This window comes from Pan paniscus, chromosome 6 (assembly GCF_029289425.2).
Source record: "Pan paniscus chromosome 6, NHGRI_mPanPan1-v2.0_pri, whole genome shotgun sequence".
In the NCBI taxonomy this organism is placed as follows: Eukaryota; Metazoa; Chordata; class Mammalia; order Primates; family Hominidae; genus Pan; species Pan paniscus.
Genome location: NC_073255.2, coordinates 88,935,225 through 88,963,080, shown reverse-complemented (window position 1 = coordinate 88,963,080; position 27,856 = coordinate 88,935,225). Strand labels below are relative to the sequence as shown.

Sequence of the window (27,856 nt, the reverse complement as noted above, 5' to 3'; positions counted from 1 at the left end):
AAAGACCCACGCTAACCTTCTACAGATAGTACAATATCTGAGATGAAAATTATACTGGAAAAGATGAACAGCATCGTGGAAAAAAGAGATTAGTGAATATAAAGACAGCAACAGAAGTTACATAAAATGAAACAGAGAAAAAAGAATTAAAAGCAAATAAAGAGCAACAGTGTGCTGTGGGAAAATTTCAAGTGGCCTAATATACAGGCAACAAGAATCAATGGAGGGGAGGTGGCGGGTACATGAAGAGATAATGATAAAAATGTTCCCCAAGTGATGACACTACAAACCCAAGATCCAAGAAGTTCAATGATCCCCAAAACAGAAACATGAAAAAAAGATACCATGACATATTGCAATCAAATTGTCCAAAACTAGTGATAAAAAGTTTAAAACAATAAGGGGGGAAGAAAAAAAGACATGTTATATATAGGGGAACAAACATGAGTATGAGATCAGATTTCTCTTAGAAAAAAATGTAAGCAGGAAGACAACAGAGAAACATATTTAAAGCACTGTGGAGAAAAATCCAGCAAAAACAACTTTAAAAGCAAACACACAATGAAGACATTTGCAGACATATAATAATTCATCATCAACTAGAAGAAATGTTAAAGAAAGTCCTTCAGGCAGAAGTAAAATGACAGCAAATAAAAATTTAGATTTACACAAAGGAATGAAGAGTACCAGAAATGGTAACTGTGTATTTTCTCTCATTACTTAAATCTCTTTAAAAGATACCTGGGCCAAGTGTGGTGGCTCACACTTGTAATCCCAGCACTTTGGGTGGCTGAGGCAGATGGGTGACCTGAGGTCAGGAGTTCGAGACCAGCCTGGCCAACATGGCAAAACCTCGTCTCTACTAAAAATACAAAAATTAGCCGGGTGTGATGGTGGGTGTCTGTAATCCCAGCTACCCAGGAGGCTGAGGCAGGAGAATCACTTGAACCCAGGAGACAGAGGTTGCAGTGGGCCAAGATAGCACCCCTGCACTCCAGCCTGGGGGACAGAGTGAGACCCTGTCTCAAAATAAATAAATAAATAAATAAATAAATAAATAAATAAATACAGTTTAATTAACAACAACGTAGTAGATGGTGTGTGGCACTGATACCACCTGTAAAAATAAAATGAACAACGGTGTAAAGACCAAGAGGAGAGAAATGGAAGTGTCCTATTGTAAGTTTCTCTTATTCTAAGAAAAATGGATATTACTTAAGAATAAACTATGACAATTAAACTTGCATACTATAAATTCTAACTCACTAAAATAACAAAACAGTGTGATAGCTAAAAAGCCAACAAAAGATATAAAGTAGAATCATAAAAAATTCTCAACTAATCAAAAGGAAGGAAGACAAACAGAGACATTTTAAAAAGAAACAAAGAAGATGAGACTAAAAGAAAGCAAAGACAACGGACTATAACCTAACTCGTTTTATCAATAATCACATTACATGTAAATGGTTTATACATCCCCAATTATGAGACAGAAATAGACTGATGAAAACAAGCAAGATCCAAATTTTGCTGCCTGTAAGAAATAATACTTTAGATATAAAGATGCAAATAGGTTAAAAGTAAAAGGATGGAATAAGATATACCATGCATGTATTACTCAAAAGAATGCTACATAAATAACAAAGTACATTTCACAGCCTGGAATATTAGCAGGGATAAGGAAGGCCATTTTACAAAGTGGTTAATTAATCAACAGGACGTAATAACCTTGAACATTTATGTATCTAACATAACACATAAAACAAAAAGTGGTAAAATTGCAAAGAGAAACAGAACCACAACTGCAGCAGATTTCAATCCCCTCTCCCCCACAATTGATACAAGTGGGCACACAATCCACAAGGATATAGTACACCTGAACAACACAACCAACCAACTTGATCTCATTAACACTTATCAAACACTCCACCCAACCAGAGCAGAACAAGCCATCTTCTCAGGCATGCACAGGATTTTCCCAAGACAGATCCTGTTCTGAGCCATAAATTTAAGAGGTTCCATGTAGCATTCCAGACAAAAATTCACAGTCTAAATCTAATCATGAAGAAAGATCAGGGAAACCTAAATTTAAAGACTTCTATAAAATCACTGGCCTGTATTCTTCAAATGTTATAATGGCACTGAGGAACAAATCCGTATTAAACAGACTTAAAAAGCATGAAAACTAAAGGCAATTAACAGTCCTAGACTGAATCTTCTACCAAAAATTAAAAATTGCTATAAAGGAAATTATTGGGAAATTGGCAAAACTGGAAAATGAACTATAGTTTAGATAAAAGTATTAAATCAATGATAAATTTCCTGAATTCAATTACTGTGCTATGGATATTTAATAGAATATTCTTGATTTTATGAGCTATAATCTAAAACTTTATAGGGTAAAGAGGCATGACACATTATACCCACTCTCAAATAGTTCAGAATATATATATATATATAAATATATATATACACATACGTATATAGGCATATAAATGATTAATGTGGGAAAATGTTAAGAATGAAGTATCTGAACAAAAGGAAGTATCTGGGATTTCTTTGTAAAATCCTTGCAATTTTTCTGAAAATCTGAAATGATTTCAAAATAAAATGCTAAATAGAAAATAATGCTATCAAATATATATGTATATATTTGCTATTAAAAACATATATGTATATATTTCCTATCATATATATCAAATATATTTCAAAACGACTCAGAAACCAACTTAAAGGGATTCTGTCTGGCCAAAGATGGAACCACTTAATTTTCAAAAAGAATCACAACTTCTATGTACTGAAATATTTACTATCTGTTTAAACCCATGAGCTCATGATGGTAACAAAACAAAATACCCTCCTGCTTAAAAGCCTACTCAATATTTTAGAAACTGTCTTTCCTGCATGAATTACATAAACAAATAGAGAATAGAAATTTATCTTTAGAAAAGTATTCTAGGCCAGCCGTGGTGGCTCATGCCTATAATCCCAACACTGGGAGGTTAAAGAAGAGGATCACTTGAGCCCAGTTCAAGACCAGCCTGGGCAACATAGAGAAACCTGTCTCTACTAAAAATTAAAAAATCCGCTGGGCATTGTGGCATATGACTATACTCCCAGCTACTTGGGAGGCTGAAGTGGGAGGATCACTTGAGCACAGGAGTTTGAGGCTGCAGTGAGCCATAAACGTGCCAGCCTGGGCGACAGAGTGAGACTCTGTCTCCAAGAAAAGAAAAGAAAAGTATTTTAGCCTTTTTTTTTTTTTTTTTTTTGCGATGGTGTCTCGCTCTGTCACCCAGGCTGGACTGCAGTGATGCAATCTCGGCTCACTGCAACCTCCGCCTTCCAGGTTCAAGCGATTCTCCTGCCTCAGCCTCCCAAGTAGCTGGGATTACAGATGTACACCCCCACGCCCAGCTCATTTTTTCTGTATTTTTAGTAGAGACGGATTTAAACATGTTGGACAGGCTGGTCTCGAACTTCTGACCTCTGGTGATCTGTCTGCCTCTGCTTCTTAAAGTGGTAGGATTACAGGCATGAGCCACCGCACCTGGTTTGCCAATTTTTTGACAATGTATCAATAACATTTACGATGGGCACGGCCTCACTGTAGTGTGTCTAGACAAGGTGGCCGGAAGAGAGAGAAATATGCAAACCAGGCTTGAAGATGAGTTAAATCAGAGCTTTTCATTCCACAAAAGAGAAATTTTAATGGGGTCAGAACATTGATCTTCTAATATTTGAAAGCCTGTTAACTAGGAGAGAGAGAGCAAACTATTTTGTTGTAGGAGGACCCACCCAGCTCTGACGGTTTAAAGCGTCATGAATGCGAATTTGAACTCCAGAAAAGCAGAGCTTCCTAACAATGGGACTTCCACAGCAATGGGATCTGCTTCCTCTTTCAGTTTGTGCCTTTTCTATGAGCGCGAGACTCCTAGGAAAACAGCAGCCCATTAGGAAAACGTGTGGGAACTCACTCGCGGGTTCTTTATTTTTTTTGAGATGGAGTTTTGCTCTTGTTGCCCAGGCTGGAGCACAATGGTGCAATCTTGGCTCCCTGCAACCTGCGCACTATGAGTTCAAGTGATTCTCCAGCGCCCTCTCCTGAGTAGCTGCGATTACAGGCATCCACCACCATGCCTGGCTAATTTTTTGTATTTTTAGTAGAGATGGGGTTTCACCATGTTGTCCAGGCTGGTCTCAAACTCCTGACCTCAAGTGATCCACCCACTTTGGCCTCCCAAAGTGCTGGGATTACAGGCGTGAGCCACTGAGCCCAGCCGGGAACCCACAGGTTTTTTGGATGGTCTCTGAATGTCATGTAACTCTTTTATTTTTTATTAAAAAAATTTTTTTTGACACAATATCTTGCTGTGTTGCCCAGACTGGAGTGCAGGGGCAAGATCATGGCTCACTGCAGCTTCTAACTCCTGGGCTCAAGTGATCTTCCTGTCACATGAGTCTCCCAAGTAGTTGGAACACAGGTGCCAGCCACCACACCTGGGTAATTTGGTTTGGTTTGGTTTTTTTAGAGATGGGCTCTTGCTATGTTGCCTATACTGGTCTTGAACTGCTGGCCTCAGGCAATCTTCCTCCCTTGGCCACCCAAAGTGCTGGGATTACAAGCATGAGCCACTGTGCACAGCTGAAATTTTTGACTTAGTCTTTTTGTACATGTGATATTTTATTCATAGAATCCATAAATGGAAGGGAAATTTCTGAGTTCAGAGCAATACATATGATACAAAACTTGATATACAGACTAGAGTTTCTTAGCCGAACTGGAGGGTCTGGCTTAGGTAATCCATGGATTCCCTGAAATTGGGGACACCATTGGAAATATGTGTGAGCTCAGGGGCAGTTTCCTATGATTTTTAGGCCTCAAAATGTCTCTTGGACTCAAAATTGCCTTAGGGCAGAGGACGTGTGTACCCCCAGTACAGAATCTCGGACAGTGAATGTGAGTAAACATTCGGCAGAAAAGCTCTGCCAAACTGAGTGCTCTCATGTGACTTTTTCATCAAGTCAGTATTCCTGGGATCTCTTGTACATGATAATCTCACTCTTGTACATGATAATCTCACTCTTGTACATGATAATCTCACTCTTGTACATGATAATCTCACTCTTGTACATGATAATCTCACTCTTATAAGGTTTCATCGTTTCTGCTTACCCTAGTTTTCTTTCCCACTCTGTTCCCTCTCCCACCAGACTGGACTCTGAAATGGGCATGTACAGAGACGAAGAGACCCCAACATGCTTCAGGCTTTGAGTGGAGAGGACAAAGCCTCTGCTGGGACAGGGAACAGAGGGATGTGGAGTCCCTGAAGATGCTTTTGGACAATGGTCTGAGGTTGGGACAGTGGCAGGAGATACCATTCACCCAGGATCTCCAGGACAAGAGATCAGAATGGCAGTTACAAGTGTTTTTTTTCAAACTGGTTGCCAGGTTGGCATGAGCCATGACATCAGAGATTCCGACCTTCCTGATTGGAGGGACCGGACTCCGTGGTGCCTGGAGATCAGTTGGACAACAGTATCTTCTCAGAGCTGTTCTCCACTCCTGACTTCTCCTAGGCTTGAGAATTGATAACATACTCTTCTGGATCCGAGCAGTGTCCAGAAGAAGGCCATGGACAGAACGGAGACTAGGTTCCGTAAGAGGGGACAGATTACGGCAAAGATCATGACCAGCCATCAACCGCACCCCCAGAATGAGCAGAGTCCCCAGCAGAGCACCTCGGGGTACCCCCTCCAGGAGGTGGTGGATGATGAAGCGTTGGGACCATCAGGTGAGGGGACTGGTGGAAGAAGAGGTGGGATAGGATTGACTAAGACGAAGGAAGGGGGCCGGGTGCGGTGGCTCATGCCTGTAACCCCAGCACTTTGGGAGGCCAAGGTGGGTGGATCACCTGAGGTCAGGAGTTGAAGGCCAGCCTGGCCAATATGGTGAAACCTCATCTCTACTAAAAGTATAAAAATTAGCCAAGTGGTAGTGGTGCACACCTGTAATCCCAGCTACTCAGGAGGCTGAGACAGGAGAATCACTTGAGACTGGGAGGAAGAGGTTGCAGTGAGCTGAGATCACACTACTGCACTCCAGAAAAAAGAAAAGAAAAGAAGGGTCAGCGGTCAGGAAGGAGAACCTGAGGAGGCTGTGTGGGAAGAATGGAGAAATTCAGGCTGGGTGCGGTGGCTCACACCTGTAATCCCAGAACTTTGGGAGGCCAAGGCAGGCGGATCACTTGAGGCCAGGAGTTTGAGACCAGCCTGGCCAACATGGTGAAACCCTGTCTCTACTAAAAGTACAAAATTGAGCTGGGCATTATGGCAGGCACCTGTAATCCCAGCTACCTGAGAGGCTGAGGCAGAAGAATAAATGGAATCCAGGAGATGGATGTTGCGGTGAGCTGAGATTGCACCACTACACGCCAGCCTGGGTGACAAAGCAAGATTCTGTGTCAAAACAAAACAAAACAAAAAAGGAGGGACTCAGAGAGCCAGGGACCAGGGAAGGACATGAAGCAGTGTTCGGAGGACAGAGAGAGAGAAGAATGGGGAGGGGAAGGAGCGGCACATGGGGTTGAGCAGAGGAGAAACTCAGAAAGATGGCTTAGAGAAGAAAGCAGTCTGCAAGTCTGGGGAGGATGGAGAGTGGTTTGGGGTTTTGGGTCGGGGTCTAAGGTGATCAGATGCAGAAGCATTACACGGTGGCCTGGTTTCTTTACTCAGCCCCTGGGGTAGATCCCAGCCCCCCATGTAGGTCCCTTGGCTGGAAAAGGAAGAGGGAGTGGTCAGATGAATCTGCGGAGGAGCCGGAGAAGGAGCTCGCCCCTGAGCCTGAGGAGACCTGGGTAGTGGAGACGATGTGTGGGCTCACGATGAAGCTGAAGCAACAGCAAGTGTCACCCTTCCTCCCTGAGCACCACAAGGACTTCAACAGTCAGCTTGGTAGGAGGACACCCCAGAGAGCACCTCCAATCCTGTTCTTTCTAAAAAGAGGAAACTTCCAATAACCACACTTTTCCAATGGGAAAGATACGCCCCCAGTGGGTGAGCTCTCCACGCAGGAGGACTCAGAAGTGATCACTCATGAGGGACACTTAGGAGACGATAGAGGACTAGGCTAGACTTGATAAAGTTTGGCGCTTGGGATGAGAAAGCTTGGTTTCGGGCCAGGTGCAGTGGCTCACGCCTGAGATCCTAGCACGTTGGGAGGCTGAGGCAAGAGGATTGCTTGAACTCAGGACTTTGAGGCTGCAGTGAGCTATGACTGCACCACTGCACTCCAGCCTGGGTGACAGAGCAAAACCCTGTGTCAAAAGAAAAACGAAGGCCGCGTGTGGTAGCTCATGCCTGTAATCCCACTACTTTGGGAGGCTGAGATGGGTGGATCACTTGAGGTCAGTTGTTCGAGACCAACCAGACCAATATAGCGAAACCTCATTTATACTAACAATACAAAAATTAGCCAGGCATGCCTGTTATCCCAGCTACTCAGGAGGCTGAGACAGGATAATCGCTTGAACCCAGGTGGAAGAGGTTGCTTTGAGCCAAGTTAGCGCCACTGCATTCCATTCTGGGTGAGAGAGTAAGACGCTGTCTCAAAAAAAAAAAAAAAAAAGAAGGAAGGAAGGGCCCAGAAGTCAGGAAGGAGCATGTGAGGAGGGTGTGTGGGAAGAATGGAGGTACTGAGGCAGGGTGCAGTGGCTCACACCTGTAATCCCAGCACTTTGGGAGGCCAGGCAGGCAGATCACTTGAGGCCAGGAGCTGGAGACCAGCCTGGCCAACATGGTGAAACCCTGTCTCTTCTAGAAGCACAAAAATGAGCTGGGCGTTCTGGTGGGCACCTGTAATCCCAGCTACTTGGGAGGCTTAGGCAGGAGAATCACTGGAACCCAGGAGGCAGAGGTTGCAGTGAGCCAAGATCGCACCACTACACTCCAGCCTACGCCACAAAGGAAGACTGTTTCTCAACAACAACAACAACAACAACAAAAAAAAAAAAAAAAAAAAGGGACTCAGAGAGCCAGGGACCAGGGAAGGATATGAGGAAGTGTTCTGAGGACAGAGAAACGGGAGAATGGGGAGGAGAAGGAGCGGCACATGGAGCTCAGCAGAGGAGACAGACAGAAGGAAAGATGGCTTGGAGAAGCCAGCAGTCTGCGAGGCTGGGGAGGATGGAGAGTGGTTTGGGGTTTTGGGTCGGGCTCTAGTGTGATCAACTGCAGAAGCATTACACCGTGGCCTGGTTTCTTTACTCAGCCCCTGGGGTAGATCCCAGCCCCCCGCATAGGTCCTTTTGCTGGAAAAGGAAGATGGAGTGGTGGGACGAATCTGAGGAGTCGGAGGAGGAGCTACGGAAGGTGCTCGCCCCTGAGCCTGAGGAGATCTGGGTGGCGGAGATGCTGTGTGGCCTCAAGATGAAGCTGAAGCGACGGCGAGTGTCGCTCGTGCTCCCTGAGCACCACGAGGCCTTCAACAGGCTGCTTGGTAGGAAGACACCCCAGAGAGCACCTCCAATCCTGTTCTTTCCAAAAACAGGAAACTTCCAATAACCACACTTTTCCAATGGGAAAAATATGCCCCAGTGGGTGAGCTCTCCATGTGGGAGGAATGTGAAGTGATCACTCATGAGGGACACTTAGGAGATGATAAAGGATTAGGTCAACTTGATAAAGGTCAGCGCTTGGGATAAGAAAGCTTGGTTTCGGGCCAGGCGCGGTGGCTCCCGCCTGAGATCCCAGCACGTTGGGAGGCTGAGGCAAGATGATTGCTTGAACTCAGGACTTTGAGGCTGCAGTGAGCTATGACTACACCACTGCACTCCAGCCTGGGTGACAGAGCAAAACCCTGTCTCAAAAGAAAAACCAAGGCTGGGCACAGTAGCTCATGCATGTAATCCCAGCTACTCGGGAGGCTGAGACAGGAGAATCGCTTAAACCCGGGAGGCAGAGGTTGCAGCGAGCCAAGATCAGGCCACTGCATTCCAGCCTGGCCCACAGAGCAAGACTCTGTCTCAAAATAAATTAATACATAAATAAAAATAAAAATCCAAGAAAAACAAAATCAATAAACAAAGAAAGTGGTTTCAGCTGTGCCCTCTGAAATTTAATGTCTCTTACTGACTTTTCTAAACCTAAGTGTCTCCATCCATAGTGGGGGATACCAAGGCCATGGTCACACCCTGATGTGACTGTCTCATGAGGAAATGATGGGAATTCCTTTATGACTCTGCAGTGGTCCCTCCGTGTCTGCTGGAGGGGGTCCTGGCTGATTCCCAGCTCTACATCCTGTAGATTCTCACACCCAGGGCCTCCTTTGGCCTCTTCTCAGGGGAGTCTCAGAGCAGGAGCCTCTCTCCCTTGCCCAGTGAAAGTCATTCTCCCCTCTCCCATCCACCTCACCCGCGGCCACAATCCTGAGACTTCCCCCCGGGAGGCACACTTCTCCTCGCTGCCCTGCTGCTCCCACGGAAACCCTGTCCTGCTTCTCACACTGACATCTGCTCTCTAATCACAGAGGATCCTGTCATTAAAAGATTCCTGGCCTGGGACAAAGATCTGAGGGTGTCGGACAAGGTAAGGTTGTTCTCCATGTAACTGTTCCTGTTCCAACGCATGGCTGGGGGACGGCGCAGCTTCCAAACCCACAGTTCTCCCTCCACCACCTCCCACCAGATGCTCCTACAGTCTTTTTTTTTTTTTTTTTTTTTTGTGAGACAGAGTCTTGCTCTGTTGCCCAGGCTGGAGGGCAGTGTCTCGATCTTGACTCACTGCAGCCGATGCCTCCCGGGTTCAAGCGATTCTCCTGCCTCAGCCTCCAAGCAGCTGGGATTACAGACATGAACCACCACGCCTGGCTAATTTTTGTGTTTTTAGTAGAAACGGGGTTTTGCCATGTTGGCCAGGTTGGTCCTGAACACCTGACCTCAGGCGATCCACCCGCCTTGGCCTCCCAAAGTGCTGAGATTATAGACGTCAGCCACTGTGCCCGACCAGCTCCCACAGTCTTGAGTCTTGGCACCCACAAATTTTTTTTTTGTGAGACAGAGTCTAGCTCTGCTCCCCAGGATGGAGTGCAGTGGCATGATCATAGCTCATTGCAGCCTCTAATTCCTGGGCTCAAGCAATCTTCTTTCCTCAGCCTCCTGAGGAGCTCGGAGTAGGCACATGCCACCATGCTCAACTAATTTTTGAAATGTTTGTAGAAACAGGGTCTCACTATGTTGCCCAGGTTGTTCTCCAACTGTTGGGCTCACATGATCCTCCTGTCTCCACCTCTCAAAGTACTGGGATCACAGGCTTGAGCCGCCACTCCTGGCTATTCTTGGTCTTTTTATGACTTGTCAGCATCTCCCTCAGGATTCTGCTGGTCTCTTGCAGAGTGAATGAGTGGCCCCTGCCTCTCCTATGGGTCCTTTGGGATCTGAGCTCTGGGCCACAGTCTGGCCACAGCCCTGAAGCTCCTGGCCCCTCTACTCTCAGCTCTTTGGGACAGTTCTCTGCCTGGCACACAAATGACCCTCCTGACACCAGCCGACCTAGACACACCCCCACCAAAGATACCATCGGAGCCCACCATCCTGGGAGCATCACCCAAAACCCTTCCTCTGGCTTCTTGGGTTTGCATCCGACCTTCGAATACCCCTCCATCCCGCAATTTCCAAATGAGTACAGTCACCCCAACACTGAGGTCCCTTCTCTGATGGGCAGCCCCTCCCCAGACCCTCATTCCCCCTCTCCACAATCTTCCTCTTCCAAGATGTGACCTCCCCCTCTCTGTGTTCCTTTCTCTCCATCAGTATCTCCTGGCTATGGTCATAGCGTATTTCAGCCGGGCCGGCTTCCCCTCCTGGCTATACCAACGCATTCATTTCTTCCTGGCTCTGTGAGTGGTTTGCTGCCTCCTATCCGTCAATATCCAATGCCCTGGGACAGCGGGGGAAGTGGGATTCCAGCCTTTCATTTATTCTTTCACCTATTTGTCCTCTTTACTCTGTGTACAAAAAAGAGAGGATTATACTATCATAGACTGTTGTTTCTAAACAGAAACTCAGGCTGGGCACAGTGGCATATGCCTGTAATCCCAGCGCTTTGGGAGGCCGAGGCAGGCGGATCACCTGAGGTCAGCAGTTCGAGACCAGCCTGGCCAACATGGCCAAACCCCGTCTCTACTAAAAATAGAAAAATTAGCTGGGCATGGTGGAGTGCATCTGTAATCCCAGCTACTCGGGAGGCTGAGGCAAGAGAACCCTTTGAACCCAGGAGGTGGAGGTTGCAGTAAGCTAAGGTCGAGCCACTGCACTCCAGCCTGGGTGACAGAGTGAGACTTTTTCTCAAAAAAAAAAAAAAGCCAAAAAAACAAACTCCAATGCCAGTGTACAAATAAAAGAATAAAACAAAAGGAACCATAAACCGCTCCTAAGGGGAAAAGAAAAGGAGTGGAGGAGCGGACATGCCACTTCCTCCAGCAAGCAGACGTTTCTGGTTCTTCTCTCTCTCTCCTTCCCACATCAACCACAAACGCCATCGACCTCCTCTGGGTTCCCATGACAGAGGCCACAGTTCAGGTCCCCCTCGCATCACTCGAATCCACTGTCAAATGCTCCCCGCTGGGGTCTCCTGGAGTCTCTCCCCAAGCCAGGGGGCTTCCTAGTGCAGCCTGAACATCTTTCCAAAGCACGACAACCTCACTGCCCACCTGAACAACTTCCTTAGCTGATGCCTTTCTCTATCGAGGCCAGGGTCCACAGTGTCAATTCTACCCTCTCTACAATCTCTACAAGCACACTGGCTCGCCATCTTGGTATTTCCTGGCTCGGCTTCACTGCTCCTTCCAAATGCCCTCCACTCGACTTTGTGTTTGTGTTTTCTGTCTGGGTGTCCCGCACACATGTGGCTCTGAAGGGAAGGACCCATTCCTTGAAGTCAGTTCACCCCACAGCCTCTGTGATGCCTTCCCTCATCTTCCAACTTCTGCATGCCCGTAGCTCTCTAGTTACATCCTGGACACTGGGATTAGGTCATCTGCCTTGATTACTCCCAGTCCCATTAGACTAGATGCCTGTAGAAGGCAGGGTCCTGGCAAAATATCAATGTATTCAATTGCTTTTATTTTTTTGAGACAGACTTGCCCTGTCCCCCAAGCTGGAGTGCAGTGGTGAGATCATAGCTCACCGCAGCCTCCATATCCTGGGCTCAAGCGATCCTCCCACCTCAGCTTCTTTATTAGCTCCGACTACAGGGCTGTGCCACCACACCTGGACAGTTTGTTTGTTTGTTTGTTTGTTTCTTGAGACAGAGTCTTGCTTTGCCTCTCAGGCTGGAATGGAGTGGCCCAATCTCAACTCACTGCAACCTCCGCCTCCTGGGTTCACACAATTCTTATGCTTCAGCCTCCTGAGTAGCTAGGCCTAACGGGTGTGCCACCGCACCAGGCTGATTTTTGTATTTTTAGTAGAGATGGGGTTTCTCCGTGTTGACCAGGCTGGTCTCCAACTCCTGGTCTCAAGCGATCCACCTGCTTCAGCCTTCTAAAGTGCTGGGATTACAGGCATGAGCCACCGCGTCTGGCATATTTCTTCTATTTTTAATAGAGACGAGGGTCTTGCTATGTTGCCCAGGCCCGTCTCAAACTCCTGGCCTCAAGTGATCCTCCTGCTTTGGCCTCCCAATGTGCTGGGATTCCAGGCATAAGCCACCACTCTCAGCCACCAGTTGGGTTTTTGTCTCCATCCTGAAGGAGTGGGAGACGCCCTTGATCGGTCTCTGTCCAGCAGAGCCCTCCTGAGGAAGGCATGGCTCTCTGCAGGGTGGGTGCCAGTCCTGAGCTAGGGACGGTCCCTTACCTTCCTCTCTGGGAAGCTGACCTCAGCCGGAGGCCTCTCCTGGTGGTGCCCCTGAGCAGCAACCTGATTTCTGTCCTCAGCTACCTGGCCAATGACATGGAGGAGGACGATGAGGACTCCAAAGAAAACATCTTCCACTTCCTGTATGGGAAGACCCGCTCTCGCATACCCTTGCTCCGTAAGCGTTGGTTCCAGTTAGGCCGTTCCATGAACCCGAGGGCCAGGAAGAACCGCTCTCGCATACCCTTGCTCCGTAAGCGTCGGTTCCAGTTACGCCGTTGCATGAACCCGAGGGCCAGGAAGAACCGCTCTCAGATAGTCCTGTTCCAGAAACGTCGGTTCCACTTCTTCTGTTCCATGAGCGGCAGGGCTTGGGTTTCCCCGGAGGAGTTGGAGGAGGTGAGTGGGGCCTGGGGAGGTGGAGGAGGTGGGGAGGAATTGGGTGGGCTGGAGGATGGATGAGGGGAGAGAGGGGTAACCTGGCGAGTCCCCGTCTTCTCAAAGGGCCTTTGTTTTTCCAGATCCAGGCTTATGACCCAGAGCACTGGGTGTGGGCGCGAGATCGCGCTCGCCTTTCCTAGAGCTCCAGGGACCGTGGAGGCCTGAGGTCATCGGCCTGAGAGAAGGTACATCTGCATCCTCCGGGGTAAAGGCAGAATATTGGGGTCTATTTCGGACATCCGAAGAACCCAATTGCTTGATCCGGCTTCAAGCCTGGGCAACGTGGCGAGATCCCCTCTCCACAAAAATACAAAAATTAGCCAGGCGATGTGGGACGCATCTCTACTCCCAACTACTCAGGAGGCTGAGGCGGGAGGATCGCTGGAGCCTGGAAGGTCGGGGCCGCACGGAGCCCTGATCCTGCCACTGCACTCCAGTCTGGGCGACAGAGTGAGACCCTGCCTCAAAAATAATCATAAATACTGAGTTTGGGGAGGTTCATTATGATTGACGCACTTGAGTTACCGATTTGGGTCGAGGGTTCAGTGAAGCTTTGGTTTACCTCTTGTGCAGCTAACCACATTGAGCACAGAGCATGAGACTTCATCATGAGGAGGTAGGATTAAGGATTAGGCTTCTGGACTCGTGGTTCGTGATGTTGTCACATTACAAACACATCTAGCATGGTTACAAGTCTGGATCTTAAGTGACACAAAAGGCCCCAGCTGTGATGAAGTCCAAAGCCACATTCTCTGAGGGTGCCCTACTCCCTGGGCAGACCCACCCAAAGTCCTTGCTATGAAGCAGATCACTGGGGCTGACCTTGGGTGTATTAAGTGAGTTTTGGAGTCGTGGTCACCAAAGTGTGAGTTTCACAGTTGAACACGATGGTTCAGAAGCAGGGTATAGAATGAAAGGCAGCAGATAAAATTGCATTTCTCAATTGCTCTGAACTCTAGACTTGACATGGGACGTGAATAACCTTCCTGTCTAGAGAGCTGCCTCCTTGAAGTGTGACATTGTCTCTCTCACTTCCAGAACACCGGACCCAGGGGAGATGTGGATTTTCAGCAGGAACTTTATTCCAATGCTAATGGCAGACACCAGGAAGGAGGAGAGGAACCATTTGTGCACATCATCTAGAAGAACCTGGACCATTCTTGATGGAGCTGAATACAGTGATCACGTTGTCCTCCTAGGAGCAGGGGTGGGGGGAGGGGGGTGGGGTCCTTCTAGGAGTCCTTGGAGAAAAGTAAGAAACCAGGAGTGTTTCCAGTTCCACCCTTTCCTGCGGTACCACCACCCTTTTTATATTGCTGAATTCCAACCTCCCTGGGGCGGAACCTGGAGGTCCTCTTTCTTACGGACTTGATTGCCACAGTCCAGGAGCATTTGAAGGCACAATGCAGGGGCTCAGATTGGCACAGAATTCTTTTGTGAAATATCAGTGCCACAGATTGTAACAGATAGCTTCATGCACACTCTGCATTTTATTGGTTTGTTTGGGAAATGTTGGCCATTGAATTATTCATAGATTTATTTCAAATAGTTTGGAAATTGTTGTACTTTTGAAAACATGCTGTTCCTGTAGTTTTTTGATGAGAGTTATAGTTGTTATATATACATAAAGATAATTTTCTTTTCATTTTTAAGAGACAATTCTTTTTATCCTAAATATTTTATTATCTTTAAATTTGTTTCTGTATTATTATATGTGCTCCTGAAGTGAGCACTCTTTTTATCTATGATACTTCCATAATAATCTCTTCTATTTATAGCTATTGGTAGTTCCCCACCAGAAAAAAACATAATTCTGGTGATAGAAATTTTTATTTGCTGTTTAGGTTTGTGACTGAATTGTGAGAATTCAGTTGTGATTTTTAACATGTCTCAGATATATATACTAACACGTCTAATATATACTATCTATTTTATTGGTTTATTTTGAAAAACATGGATATAGAATTATTTAAATATTATTTTATTTATTGAAATATTTATTAAATATATTTATTTAAATATTATTACTTTCAATATTATTTTAAATATTTTGGAAATACTGGTATTTTTGAATAGATGCTGTTTCTATAAAGCTGTGTGATGGGTGTTATAACTGTTGTATACACATACATATAATTTTGTTTTCCTTTTTAAGAGAGGATTCTTTTCATCCTAAATCTTTTACCTTTCAATCTTTGTATCTATTATTACACGTGCTGCTGAAGGGAGCATGGTTTTTATCTATGATACTTAGTTAACATATATATTACATTTATAGCTATGTGGTAGTTCCCCTAAATTCTTGTAAAAATAAATTTTTATTTGATATTTCATATATGTTTGAAATGTGAGAATTCAGATGTAATTTTTTATCTTGTTTTGGCATGTTTGTATGTTAAAGAGGATGTGTGTTCTAAAGGAGGACACGAGCTGTGTGTTTTCAAGAGAACAATAGAGTGCGTCTCTTGGGGAAACATAATAAAAATGAACTTTTCTCACCTTCACAGCAATTGTGATCATATTGGTCTGGATTGATTATTTGCTGCCCAGTGACATTTTTCCTTAATGGGGTTGTGGTTATTTGAACATATTTATTAGCTCTGGAAGATAATCCTGTGCTGTTTTTTATGTAGAAAAAACCATAAGGCTGGGTGCAGTGCTCACACCTACAATCCCTGCAGTTTTGCAGGTCATGGCGGGAGGATCACCTGAAGCCAGGAGTTTGAGGCCAGCCTCAGCAACATAGCATCTACATCTATTTTTAATTTTTATTTTTTAAAGAAAAACAATAGAAGAGAAGGCTGATCCCAAGCTACAGGGTTTTTTGTTTGTTTGTTTGTTTTGGAGACAGAGTCTTGCTCTGTCTCCCAGGCTGGAGTGCAGTGGCACAACCTCGGCTCCCTGCAACTTTCACCTCTGGGTACAAACAAATTATCCTGCCTCAGCCTCCCAAGTAGCTGGGACTACAGACACCCGTCTGTACATCCGACTAACTTTTGTAAAAATAGTAGAGACAAGGTTTCACCATGTTGGCCAGGCTGGTCTCGAACTCCTGACTTCAAGTGATCCACCCACCTCGGTCTCCCAAAGTGCTGGGATTACAGGCATGAGCTACTGCGCCCAGATGCCAAGCTAGAGTTTTAAGGCAGGAAATGAGAGAAAGATATTGAGAGAGGAAAACCAGGTGGTAAGAAAACTCTAAAGGTGGCCGGGCGTGGTGGCTCACGTCCATGATCCCAGCAGGAGTTTGAGACCAGCCTGGCCAACATGGAGAAACCCTGTCTCTACTAAAAATACAAAAATTAGGCAGGCGTGGTGGTGCACGCCTATAATCCCAGCTATTTGGGAGGCTGAGGCAGGAGAATCACTAGCAGAGATTGTGTCTCCTCACCCCCTCTCAAAAAAAAAAAAAAGAAAGTTCCTGCAGCAGTTAAAGCTGTGAAAGACAGGCACTCTGCCATGCAATTCTTTGTGATTTTTCTCTTTTCTTTTTGGAGTTGGGGTCTTGCGCTGTCACCCAGACTGAGGTGCAGTGGTGTGGTCATAGCTCACTGCGGCCTCAGACTCAAGCTCAAGCGATCCTGTTACCTTGCCTTTCAAATTGCTGGGATTATAAGCATGAGCCACTGCATCTGGCCTGTGTGACACAATTCTGTTTTTTATCTTTTTTTCTGGGGGGGAAGGGGGATGGAGTCTCGCTCTGTCACCCAGGCTGGAGTGCGGTGGCGTGATCTTGGCTCAATGCAAGTTCCGCCTCCTGGGTTCACGCCATTCTCCTGCCTCAGCCTCCCGAGTAGCTGGGACTACAGGCGCCCGCCACCATGCCTGGCTAATTTTTTGTATTTTCAGTAGAGACGGGGTTTCACTGTGTTAGCCAGGATGGTCTCGATCTCCTGACCTCGTGATCTGCCCGCCTTGGCCTCCCAAAGTGCTAGGATTACAGGCGTGAGCCGCCGCACCCAGCCTATGTGATGCAATTCTGATGTCAACTCCCGGATGTTACCTCAAATGCCACAGGTTAAGGCCACCAGCCCCCACTAGGCTGCCCTCGCTTTAGACACACCTGCAGGCTTGGGTGTCCTCAGACCACATGTACTTCTCACCAACTGGCTGCAAATTTGGAGGTTCCCACCATGCCCTCAAGTTCGATAACTCACTAAAACAATTCACAGAATGCAGAAAAGCATGATACTTTCTTTCTCTTTTTTTTTTTTTTGAGACGGAGTCTTGCTCTGTCTCCCAGGCTGGAGTACAGTGGCCACCATGCTTGGCTAATTTTTGTATTTGTATTAGAGACGGGGTTTCGCCATGTTGGCCAGGCTGGTCTTGAACTCCTGACCTCAGGTGATCCACCCGCCTTGCAATCCCAAAATGCTGGGATTATAGGCATAGCCACCATGCCCGGTCGACTTCTAGAGTTTCAATAACAGAGATGTGATTCAAGAAGGGAGACATGTTTTGTAGATGGCAGGAGCTTCATGAAAAGAAGCCAATGAAGGGCAGGACGCGTAGCTGTCTACCTACAGGAAACCAGCCAGGAGCCTCCCCACAGGGACTTCAGCACAGATGGCCGGGAAAATCTGCATTAACCTGACCTCTGGACCTAAGAGAGGACAAGGCCTTGACCATTTCTACAGACTCACAAGATGCAATCTCTGTGGTCCATGCCCATGGTGTGATCTGGGAAACAGGGGACCTTCTAAATGCCAACAACAAGGAAATCAAATGTGCAACAAACAGAAATACCGGCATTGACGTGGGCCATGGAGAGGCCTAAACAGATGACTGCAGTTCACTGCCAAGGTCATCAAAGGGGTGACTCTGAAATAATAAATTTCAGGTGCCACGGCCCAAATAGCTGCATGAGTTGGGGAAGTCCTCCACATGCCTCTGCTTCCTTCAGTACCTGTTTATGAAATAAGCCGAGGTACTTCCCTGGGGAATTTCCTTTCTCTTTCTTTCTTTCGAGACGGAGTCTTGCTCTGTCGCCCAGGCTAGAGTGCAGTGGTGCAATCTCGGCTCAATGTAACCTCTCCCTCCTGGGTTTTAGCAATTCTCCTGCATCAGACTTCTGAGTAGCTGAGATTACAGGTGCATGCCACCATGCCCAGCTAATATTTGTATTTTTAGTAGAGACAGGGTTTCACCATCTAGGCCAGGCTGGTCTTGAACTCCTGACCTCGTGATCCACCCGTCTTGGCCTCCCAAAGTGCTGGGATTACAGGTGTGAGCCATCACGCCCGGACTTTTGTTTTATTTTTTGAGACGACGTTTCACTCTTGCTGCCCACGCTGGAGTGCAATGGCACGATCTCAGCTCACTGCAACCTCCTCCTCCCAGGTTCAAGCGATTATCCTGCCTCAGCCTCTCGAGTAGCTGGGATTACAGACACCCAACACCAAACGCAGCTAACTTATTGTATTTTTAGTAGAGATGGGATGTCACCATGTTGGCCAGGATGGTCTTCAACCCCTGACCTCTAATGATCCACCTGAATTGGTTTCCCAAAATGTTGGGATTACAGGCACAAGCCACTGCGCCCAGCCCCTCCCATACCTCTTTTGGTCAAGGCAGCACAATTCAGAAGAATCTTGCCAGGGAAGACTGGTAAATGGACGTCGACGTGATGCCTATGGCTCCTGGTGGATTTAGATACCTCCTGGTGCTTATTGATATCTTTACCAGTTGCACGGGGGCTTTTCCATGCCAGACTGAAAACGCAGGAGATCAATGATCAACCTTCAACTATTTACTAGCAGAAGACTGAGGGGACTGTGCGGTCACCAATACCTCCTATTGCACTTGGATAAACACCTCCCAGGAAATACAGATGAATAGAAAGGACATAGTCAAACAAGCAGAATGGCTGCATTCCTTCAACCAGAAGGGCCATTAGTCTGTTTTCACACTGCTATAAAGAACTATGAGAAACTGGGTAATTTATGAAGAAAAGAGGTTTAATTGACTCACAGTTCTGCAGGCTGTACAGGAAGCATGGCTGGGGAGGCCTCAGGAAACTGACAATCATGGCAGAAGGCGAAGGGGAAGCAGGCACGTCTGGCCATGTTGGAGCAGGAGAGACAGAGAGAGTGAAGTGGGAGGGCTGCACGCTTTTAAACAACCAGATCCCACAAGCGCTCACTCAATATCACGAGAACGGCAAGGGGGAAGTCGGCCCCCATGAGCCAATCACCTCCCACCAGCTCCCTCCCACAACACTGGGAATTACAATTTGACATGAGATTTGGGTGTGGATACAGAGCTGAACCATGTCAAGGGTAGTTCAACCGCTGAGATTGATTGATTGATTGATTGACTGAGATGGAGTCCTGCTCTGTTACCTAGGCTGGAGTGCAGTGGCACAATCTCGGCTCACTGCAACCTCCGCCTCCCGGGTTCAAGCGATTCTCCTGCCTCAGCCTCCCGAGTAGCTGGGACTACAGCACATGCCACCATGCCTAGCTAATTTTTGTATTTTTAGTAGAGACAGGGCTTCACCATGTTTGCCAGGCTGGTCTTGAACTCCTGACCTCGTGATCACCCTGCCTCGGCTTTTCTTTTGCTGGAATTACAGGCGTGAGCCACTGCACCCGGCCAACAACTGAGATTTAGAAGGCAGTCGAGTCCACTATACCGCACCTCACCTGGTTTCTTCCTCTGTTGGGGCCCCTCGTGGCCACTGTTCTGTTACTTTTTGGTCCTATTTATTTAAATGGATGGTGAGCTGTTTGTCCTCCAGGCTCCAACACTTCCACCTTCAGCTTGTATTACAACAATACCAGCCTTTCAAGCTACTCCGGGTGACCCCAGAACTCATTTGAACTCAGAAGCCCAAGAGTTTCATTCCTTTCACTTTAGGGGACTCAGTGCCCTGCTCAGCATGAAGTCGAAGCAGAAGCATGACCTCCATCCCTAATCCCTCAAGAATGAGGAGTGGAAGGTGTTGGCAGGAGGGTGGGGGTGAGGTTTGTAGATCTGTAACTGCATCAGACCAAATCTGGTTCAACTTTTTTTTTTTTTTTTTTGACGGAGTTTCACTCTTGTCACCCAGGCTGGAGTGCAATGGTATGAACTCAGCTCACTGCAACCTCCACCTCCTAGGTTCAAGTGATTCTGCTGCCTCAGCCTCCAGATAGCTGGGATTATAAGGGTGTACCACCACACCTGGCTAATATTTATATGTTTAGTAGAGACGGGGTTTTACCATTTTGGCCAGGCTGGTCTTGAAGTCCTGACCTCCACCTGCCTTGGCCTCCCAAAGTGCTGGGATTACAGGCGTGAGTCACTGCACCCGGCTCAGTTCAACTTTTATGTAATGAGGTTGTCAGTTGTTTTTCAATTGCCATGGACCCACAGGTTGAAGGGCATGTACCCTGTGCATGCCCAGGGTAACCAAGCATGCAACCACGGAGTGGAAACTAAAAGCTCGGCCTGAAGAGCTGAGACTGATTTAAGAACTGGACACTCCATGGCAGGAGCCAGGATCCAATCAGATTGAGTTTTGCTGTCACCCCATGGCAGGATCCAGTCAGATCACACCTCCCAGCATTACTTTATTGCAAGATCCAATCAAATCACAACTCATTACCCTATGCTTATAAAACCTGACATAGCCCCCAGCTGGGTAAGGGAGATTTGAGTATTTCTTCCTGCGTTCTTGCTAGCTGACTTACAAAAAAGCTTTAAAAAAAAGGCCACGCGTGGTGGCTCATGCCTGTAATCCCAGCACTTTGGGAGGCTGAGGCAGGCAGATCACTTGAGGTCAGGGGTGCAAGACCAGCCTGGCCAGCATGGTGAAACCCTATCTCTACTAAAAATACAAAAATTAGCTGGTCATGGTGACACATACCTATAATCCCAGCTACTTGGGAGACTGAGGCAGGAGAATCACTTGAACCCAGGAGGTAGAGGTTGCAGTGAGCCAAGATCACACCACTGCACTCCAGCCTGGCCGACAGAGTGAGAAGACTCTGTCTAAAAACAGAACAGTTAAAATTAGCACCAAATGCTTTACGAGTAAAAAAAGTTTTTAGCTGCATATGTTTAAGTAACTTTTTAGATTGTAAAAAATACACATACAAAATGGAAAGGCACAAAGAAGAGAGCAAAAAGTGCATGAGATCTCACATCCAAGGATAACCGCTGAGAACATGAAAGTGCTGACTCTTCCAGCCTTTATACTATACACATTTAGGCCGTTGTTTTGTTTTTATAAAACCGTAATCATATAATACAGATAGTTTTATAATCTGGTTTTTAAACACAACAATTACATAACATTTAGCTGTTTCTTTTGCATTCAGATTCATAAGGGTTCCAGTAACTCATTTATCAGAAAACCAAGAGAAACAGTCTCATTAAAATATAAGTACATAAGGCAGGCATGGTGGCTCACGCCTATAATCCCAGCACTTTGAGAGGCCGAGGTGGGCGGATCACCTGAGGTCAGGAATTCGAGACCAGCCTGGCCAGCCTGGACCACACGGTGAAACCCCGTCTCTGCTAAAAATACAAAAATGAGCCAGGTGTGGTGGTGCGCGCCTGTAATCCCAGCTATTCAGAAGGCTGAGGCAGGTGAATCGCTTAAACTCGGGAGGTGGAGGTTGCAGTGAATCGAGATCGTGCCACTGCACTCCAGCCAGGGCGCCAAAGTGAGACTCCATCTCAAAAAAAGATAAAAATTAAAAATAAAAAAAATATACATATATTTATATATATTTTTCCAGACAGTGTCTTACTCTGTCTCCCAGTCTGAAATACAGTGGCGCAATCATAGCTCACTGCAGCCTCAAGTTTCTGGGCTCAAGTGAATCTCCCACTTCAGCTTCCCAAGTAGCTGGAACTACAGGTGGATGCCACCATGCCCAGTCAATTTTTTTTTTAATTTTTCATAGAAACAGAGTCTCACTATGTTGCCCAGTCCTAATAAACACTATGTGATGAAAAGAAAAAAGTAAATCACCCTAAAGTTAAGTCTTTAATGTTAAGTCTTTAACGAGAAATGCAAATAAAGCATTTCTCAATAGATTATGGCAAGAGAATCAACTGAAGAATAAACATCTTTAGTAAATCTTTTGCTCATGTGCATTAACCAATACTCTTGAAAACCAAGATTAATTTACTGTACCTTCTTAATATTCCTTTGAAATTCCTTATGGCGCACAGGTAGTGCAGAAAATAACTGCTTCACGCTGACTGTGGTCCCTCTGGGGTGGGGGTAGGGGGTTTTCTGGATGATTTTCCCATCGTGATCAAACACCAGTCGAGTCCCAACCTTCACCGATGCGTGGCAGGTAGAAATGGTGACATCGCTGTGAGAGAATACCAGGCGTGGTGTGCTCAGTGAGAGACCCGTGATGTTGAGCATTGACTATGCTTTTCTTCACTTGCTTTTCTCTCAAAACTTTGTTAAAAAGCTGATGATCCCTCTGAGATAACCAAGATCTAAACGGTTGAGGAGTCATCATAAAATCTAAGGTTTGGCACCTAAAAGACAGTGAGACAGAGAGCACTAAACATACTTTGTTTTGATAAAAGCTTTGATTTCATTTTTCAGGTTGAATTGTAAAACCATAAATGATCTCAAGGTTTATTTATTCACAAATAGAGATTTGTTTTGTTATTACTCTTCAAATAAAATTGTTTTAAAGAATTTTTTAAAGAATTAAAAATTTTTTTTAAATTTTTAAAGAATCCAAGAGATATTATAATTAAAATGTATATGTAGGGCAGGGTGCAGTGGCTCATGCCTGTAATTCCAGCACTTTGGGAGGCCGAGGAGCGCAGATCACTTGAGGCCTGGAGTTCCAGACCAGCCTGGGCAACATGGCAAAACCCCATCTCTACTAAAAATACAAAAATTAGCCAGGAGTGGTGGTGCACGCTATAGTCCCAGCTCTTCAGGAGGCTGAGGCACGAGAATCACTTGAACCTGGGAGGCAGAGATTGCAGTGAGCTGAGACTGTGCCACTGCACTCCAGCCTGGGTGACAGAGTGAGACTCTGTCTAAAAAAAAAAATATATATCTATATATATACACACACACACACACATATATACACACACACATATGTGTATATATATACACACACGTATATATACACACACATATATGTATATATATACACACATATATGTATATATATACACATATCTATATGTATATATATACACACATATATGTATATATATACGCACATCTATATGTGTATATATATTTAAATATAATTATAAAAATTTAGTATCTGTGCTATAATTAAATAGTGCTTTGGTGAAATGTTTCCCTAAAATTTGATGATGAAAAGCAATGGTAACTGTCATTTATTACCTATATGTTATGTTAAAATTGAGAAGTTACTGTTCTAATAAGGGTAACCATTTTTTTTAACAATACTATTTGCTTCATTTCATTCATTTATTTCCCACATTTCAGAAGTACTAGGACTTAGATTGGCAGTGAGACAAAACAGAATTCAGAAGCTAGAAGCTGAGATACCGAGATAGAAAACTGTAAATAATAACGATTCCAATTAACTTTCTGAGAGGTTTTTCTAAGGGGTCAAGTGAATGGATAAAAACATTGTATCACCTCAGTGCACACAGTGAGCTCAGAGCTTCCCCCTGAAAGCCGAAAGTTTCAACCTCAGTTAGGTCGGCAAACTCTTGAATCTAACATGTGTGATGTTTCAGAGCTGAAAGAGACTGTAAAGTAAGGACTAAGATACCTCAAGTGCTAAAACAACGGATATACATGATATCTAGTAACTGGCTGAAAAAACTGTTTTTGCGTTTCCCAAGACAGTGTTACTCAAAATTCTGAGACATGTGGCCCAATTATTTTATAATAGAATTAGAAAAAGTCAACTTACTTAAGCCTTCAAAGTTTTCTTCTTCTACCCCACATCCATTGTCTGAAACTTCAATGAGATCCACTCCATAGTCCTTAAGCTTTAGATCTAGAAAGTTTAAATATTTATGTATTTATTAAAAATGGACCCATGCTAGAATGGCATGAACCCGGGGGGCGGAGCTTGCAGTGAGCTGAGATCGCGCCACTGCACTCCAGCCTGGGAGACAGTGAGACTCCGTCTCAAAAAGAAAAAAAAAAAAAAAAAAAAATGGACCCATGCTATAAGCTTTTATATTGATATTATTTATAACATATGCAAATTGAAGAGTCATAACTATACCTTTAGTTAAAAGTACGAGTATCATTTTGTATATTTCATTTTTATAAAGCCCTTTCTGGCCATTTACTAGCCCAGATTAAATAGTTTAGCTTTTTCTTTCCTCTTTTTTTTTTTTTTTTTTTTTTGTCCATAGGCTAGTCAAATGAAGCAGTTGGAGTGGAGAAGGAACAAAAAAATCTGTAACTGGTTGTGATCAATTAGTGGTTAACACCGTTGCACTTTGACCAGCCTTTTCTTTTGAAAGAAATAATTTTAACATACCCAGTAAGGAGAAAGAGGGGCAGGCACGGTTGTTCATTCCTGTAATCCCAGCACTTTGGGAGGCCAAAGTGAGCAGATCACCTGAGGTCAGGAGTTCCAGACTAGCCTGACCAACGTGGAGAAACCCTGTCTCTACTAAAAATACAAAATTAGCCAGGTGTGGTGGTGCATGCCTGTAATCCCAGCTGCTCGTAAGGCTGAGGCAGAATTGCTTGAACCCGGGAGGCGGAGGTTGCGGTGAGCCGAGATCGTGCCATTGCACTATAGCCTGGGCAAGAAGAGCGAAACTCCATTTCAAAAAAAAAAAAAAAAAAAAAAGACAACTGGTTCTGGAATCAGACTTCCTGGATCCTATTTTATTAGCTTTATAATCCCAAAAAAAGGAAACTTCCTGTTCCTTAATTTCCTCATCTGTAAAATGAAGATAATAAGTTCTATCTCATAAAGTTACTCAGCTGATTAATAATTTTTTAGGTTTATTTTATTTTGTTATTTTGTTATTTTTTTTCTTGTTTTTTTTTTTTGAGATGGAGTTTTGCTCTTGTCACCAAAGCTGGAATGCAGTGGCATGATCTGATCTTGGCTCACTGCAACCTCCACCTCCGAGGTTCAAGCAATTCTCCTCCCTCAGCCTCCCGAGGAGCTGAGATTACAGCCATGCACCATCACATCTGGCTAATTTTTGTATTTTTAGTAGAGACAGGGTTTTACCATGTTGGTTAGGCTGGTCTTGAACTCCTGACCTCAAATGATCAGCCCTGCTCTGCCTCCCAAAGTGCTGGGATTATAGATGTGAGCCACTACTCCATGCCTATTTTATTTTTATTGAGACAGAGTCTTGCTCTGTCCCAGGCTGGTGTGCAGTGGCACGATCTCGGCTCACTGCAACCTCTGCCTCCCGGGTTCAAGCCATTCTCATGCCTCAGCCTCCCAAGTAGCTGGGATTACAGGCTTCTGCCACCAGGTCTGGCTAATTTTTATATTTTTAGTAGAGACAGAGTTTCACCATTTTGGACAGGCTGGTCTCAAACTGCTGACCTCAGGTATCCACCCACCTTGGCCTCCCAAAGTGCTGGGATTACAGGTGTGAGCCACCACACCTGGCCTGCTTTATTTTTTTAATAGAGATGAGGTCTCACCATGTTGGCCAGGTTGGTCTTGAACTCTGGCCTCAAGCAATCCCCCCACCTTGGCCTCTCAAAGGGCTAGGATTACAGGCGTGAAACACCACGCCCAGCTATTCTGCAAATTAAATGAGATATTTCTGTGCAATTCTTAGCATAACACCTGCCTGGCACACCATAAGAACACAATAAAAGCTGTTGTTAGTATTATTACTACCTAGCTAAGTACTAGGCACATAATAGGTGCTAACTTTAACTTAAAAATAATAATTTATTACTACATCAACACTTGATAGTCTTATTTCAATAACAAATGTTTCTTGACTACAACAACACACACTAATCATTTCTTGTGGCTTAAAACTCTCCCAAACTTACCAATATTAGTGGCACCAGCATCCAGACTGTTTTCTACTAACTCCTTCACTGCAGTGCTTAGACTCAGTACCACTGGCCCAGAGCAAATCTGATGGACTGACTTCCGATCAATAGGTTTGATGGCCTTAGCAGGTTCTGTACTAAAGAAATGGTACAAGAAACAAAGCAAGTATTCAGCTATATATTTTCATCCTGATTTTAACTGTGGGAAATGACTCAACACTGTAAATAGTTTATGGGTCTAATCTGTTCATTTATTATATTAACAAATACATTTATTATATCCAGAAATAGAAACACTGTTTTACAATCCTTAAATATGTACCCAAAATACTTCTGGATAGACACTTCAAATTCAACAGATCCTTACTATCTAGGATCCACATGGAGAAAACATACATTGTATCTCTCAAATTACCAAAATCTTTGGCAACAATGGTGTCTTCTCTCTTGAAAACTGAAAGCATGGCCTGGTGGGGTGGCTCATGCCTGTAATCCCAGCACTTTGGGAGGCAGAGGCAGGCGGATCACTTGAGGTCAGGAGTTGGAGACCATCCTGGCCAACATGGTGAAACCCTGTCTCTACTAAAAATACAAAAAATTAGGCAGGCATCATGGGGGGCGCCTATAAACCCAGCTACTCAGGAGGCTGAGGAAGGAGAATCGCTTGAACCTGAGAGATAGTGGTTGCAGTGAGCGAGATCATACCAGTGCACACCAGCCTGGGTGACAGAACAAGACTCTGTCTCCAAAAAACAAACAAACAAACAAACAAAAAACTCACAACAATTCTCTAATGGCGAGGGAGTAAATAAGTGACCGATAATGCTGGAGAAAGAGGAAGTGACTGGGTCCCCAGTACAGGTTAGAATGAAAAAATCCCTACCAATGTAAATCAAATGTAAAATCAACAAAAGAGTTCATGTATGTGGTATGTGTGTGGGAAGGAAAGTGATATTTGGGGGTTGGGAGGTGTTACTGAGGGTACCGAGTACATATAAACAACTCTTTAGTTACTCCCAAAGGTCTGGGATGAGTGTTTTTTAACATGTGATAATCTACTAACTTACCTGGACTATGTTGACATGGAAATTCACCTTCCATTATCCACGGCTCCTCTCCCTGCTCCACTTCCTTCACCTCCACTCCATGATGATGTTTGGCTTGGTGATAATCATACCCTATTAATGGGAAAAGAAGAAGGACTTGGGCAAGCTGCTTGGCTTCAGAATCTCCAAAGTACAAGATGTTGCCACCTCATAAGCTGCATAACAGAAGTGCTCCATTTTTTTACCTTATCAAAGTTAGAACCTTTCAATGAAGAATAATATAAACACTCCAGCTAGTGCCCACAAGGAATTAAATGGTGTCATCACTTATTTCTTCAAACTCAAGGATAAAACCCCATTCAACTGAGAGCATTCAGAAAGCAAGCTATCCTCACCCACAGAAACTAGATGGCTGTAGTTCTCCAACATCACATCCCCGTATGCTATCTTCTCATCAGGGTCCAGTTGCTGCCACTCCTCCTGGGTGAAATCCACAGCCACATCTTTGAATGACACTGGCCCCTGTAATGGCAACATGATCAGAATTGGGAGATATGGAA

At 45.1% G+C, this 27,856-nt stretch overlaps 2 protein-coding genes across 6 annotated transcripts; one reads left to right on the top strand and one right to left on the bottom strand.

The window, feature by feature from the left end:
• The first annotated feature begins 961 nt into the window (after window positions 1-961).
• On the top strand, window positions 962-16,660 carry LOC117978586 (putative speedy protein E21). Of its 2 annotated transcripts, XM_055115106.3 has the most exons (8): window positions 962-5,795; window positions 6,736-6,954; window positions 8,270-8,497; window positions 9,527-9,585; window positions 10,809-10,894; window positions 12,935-13,253; window positions 13,376-13,480; window positions 14,334-16,660. In XM_055115106.3, exons 1-7 carry the CDS (start codon window positions 5,636-5,638, stop codon window positions 13,433-13,435), a joined length of 1,131 nt encoding a protein of 376 aa, XP_054971081.1. In that variant the 5' UTR covers window positions 962-5,635; the 3' UTR covers window positions 13,436-13,480; window positions 14,334-16,660. The 2 variants fall into 2 exon arrangements, with proteins under 2 accessions (XP_054971081.1, XP_054971082.1); XM_055115107.3 differs by lacking the exon at window positions 14,334-16,660 and having other exon boundaries at window positions 13,376-13,752.
• Window positions 16,661-18,418: 1,758 nt separating this feature from the next.
• LOC134730695 (putative postmeiotic segregation increased 2-like protein 3) lies at window positions 18,419-27,848 on the bottom strand. 4 transcript variants are annotated; one of them, XR_010112609.1, is made up of 6 exons: window positions 27,692-27,848; window positions 27,318-27,428; window positions 26,248-26,382; window positions 24,164-24,250; window positions 21,145-22,781; window positions 18,419-19,352 (listed from the first exon to the last, which is right to left on the bottom strand). XR_010112609.1 is itself a non-coding variant. In XM_063605839.1 (5 exons), exons 1-5 carry the CDS (start codon window positions 27,831-27,833, stop codon window positions 22,768-22,770), a joined length of 489 nt encoding a protein of 162 aa, XP_063461909.1. In that variant the 5' UTR covers window positions 27,834-27,848; the 3' UTR covers window positions 18,419-22,767. The 4 variants fall into 4 exon arrangements, 2 of the variants coding, with proteins under 2 accessions (XP_063461909.1, XP_063461908.1); XM_063605839.1 differs by having other exon boundaries at window positions 18,419-22,781; XM_063605838.1 differs by lacking the exons at window positions 18,419-19,352; window positions 21,145-22,781 and adding an exon at window positions 23,923-23,996.
• Window positions 27,849-27,856: the final 8 nt, after the last annotated feature.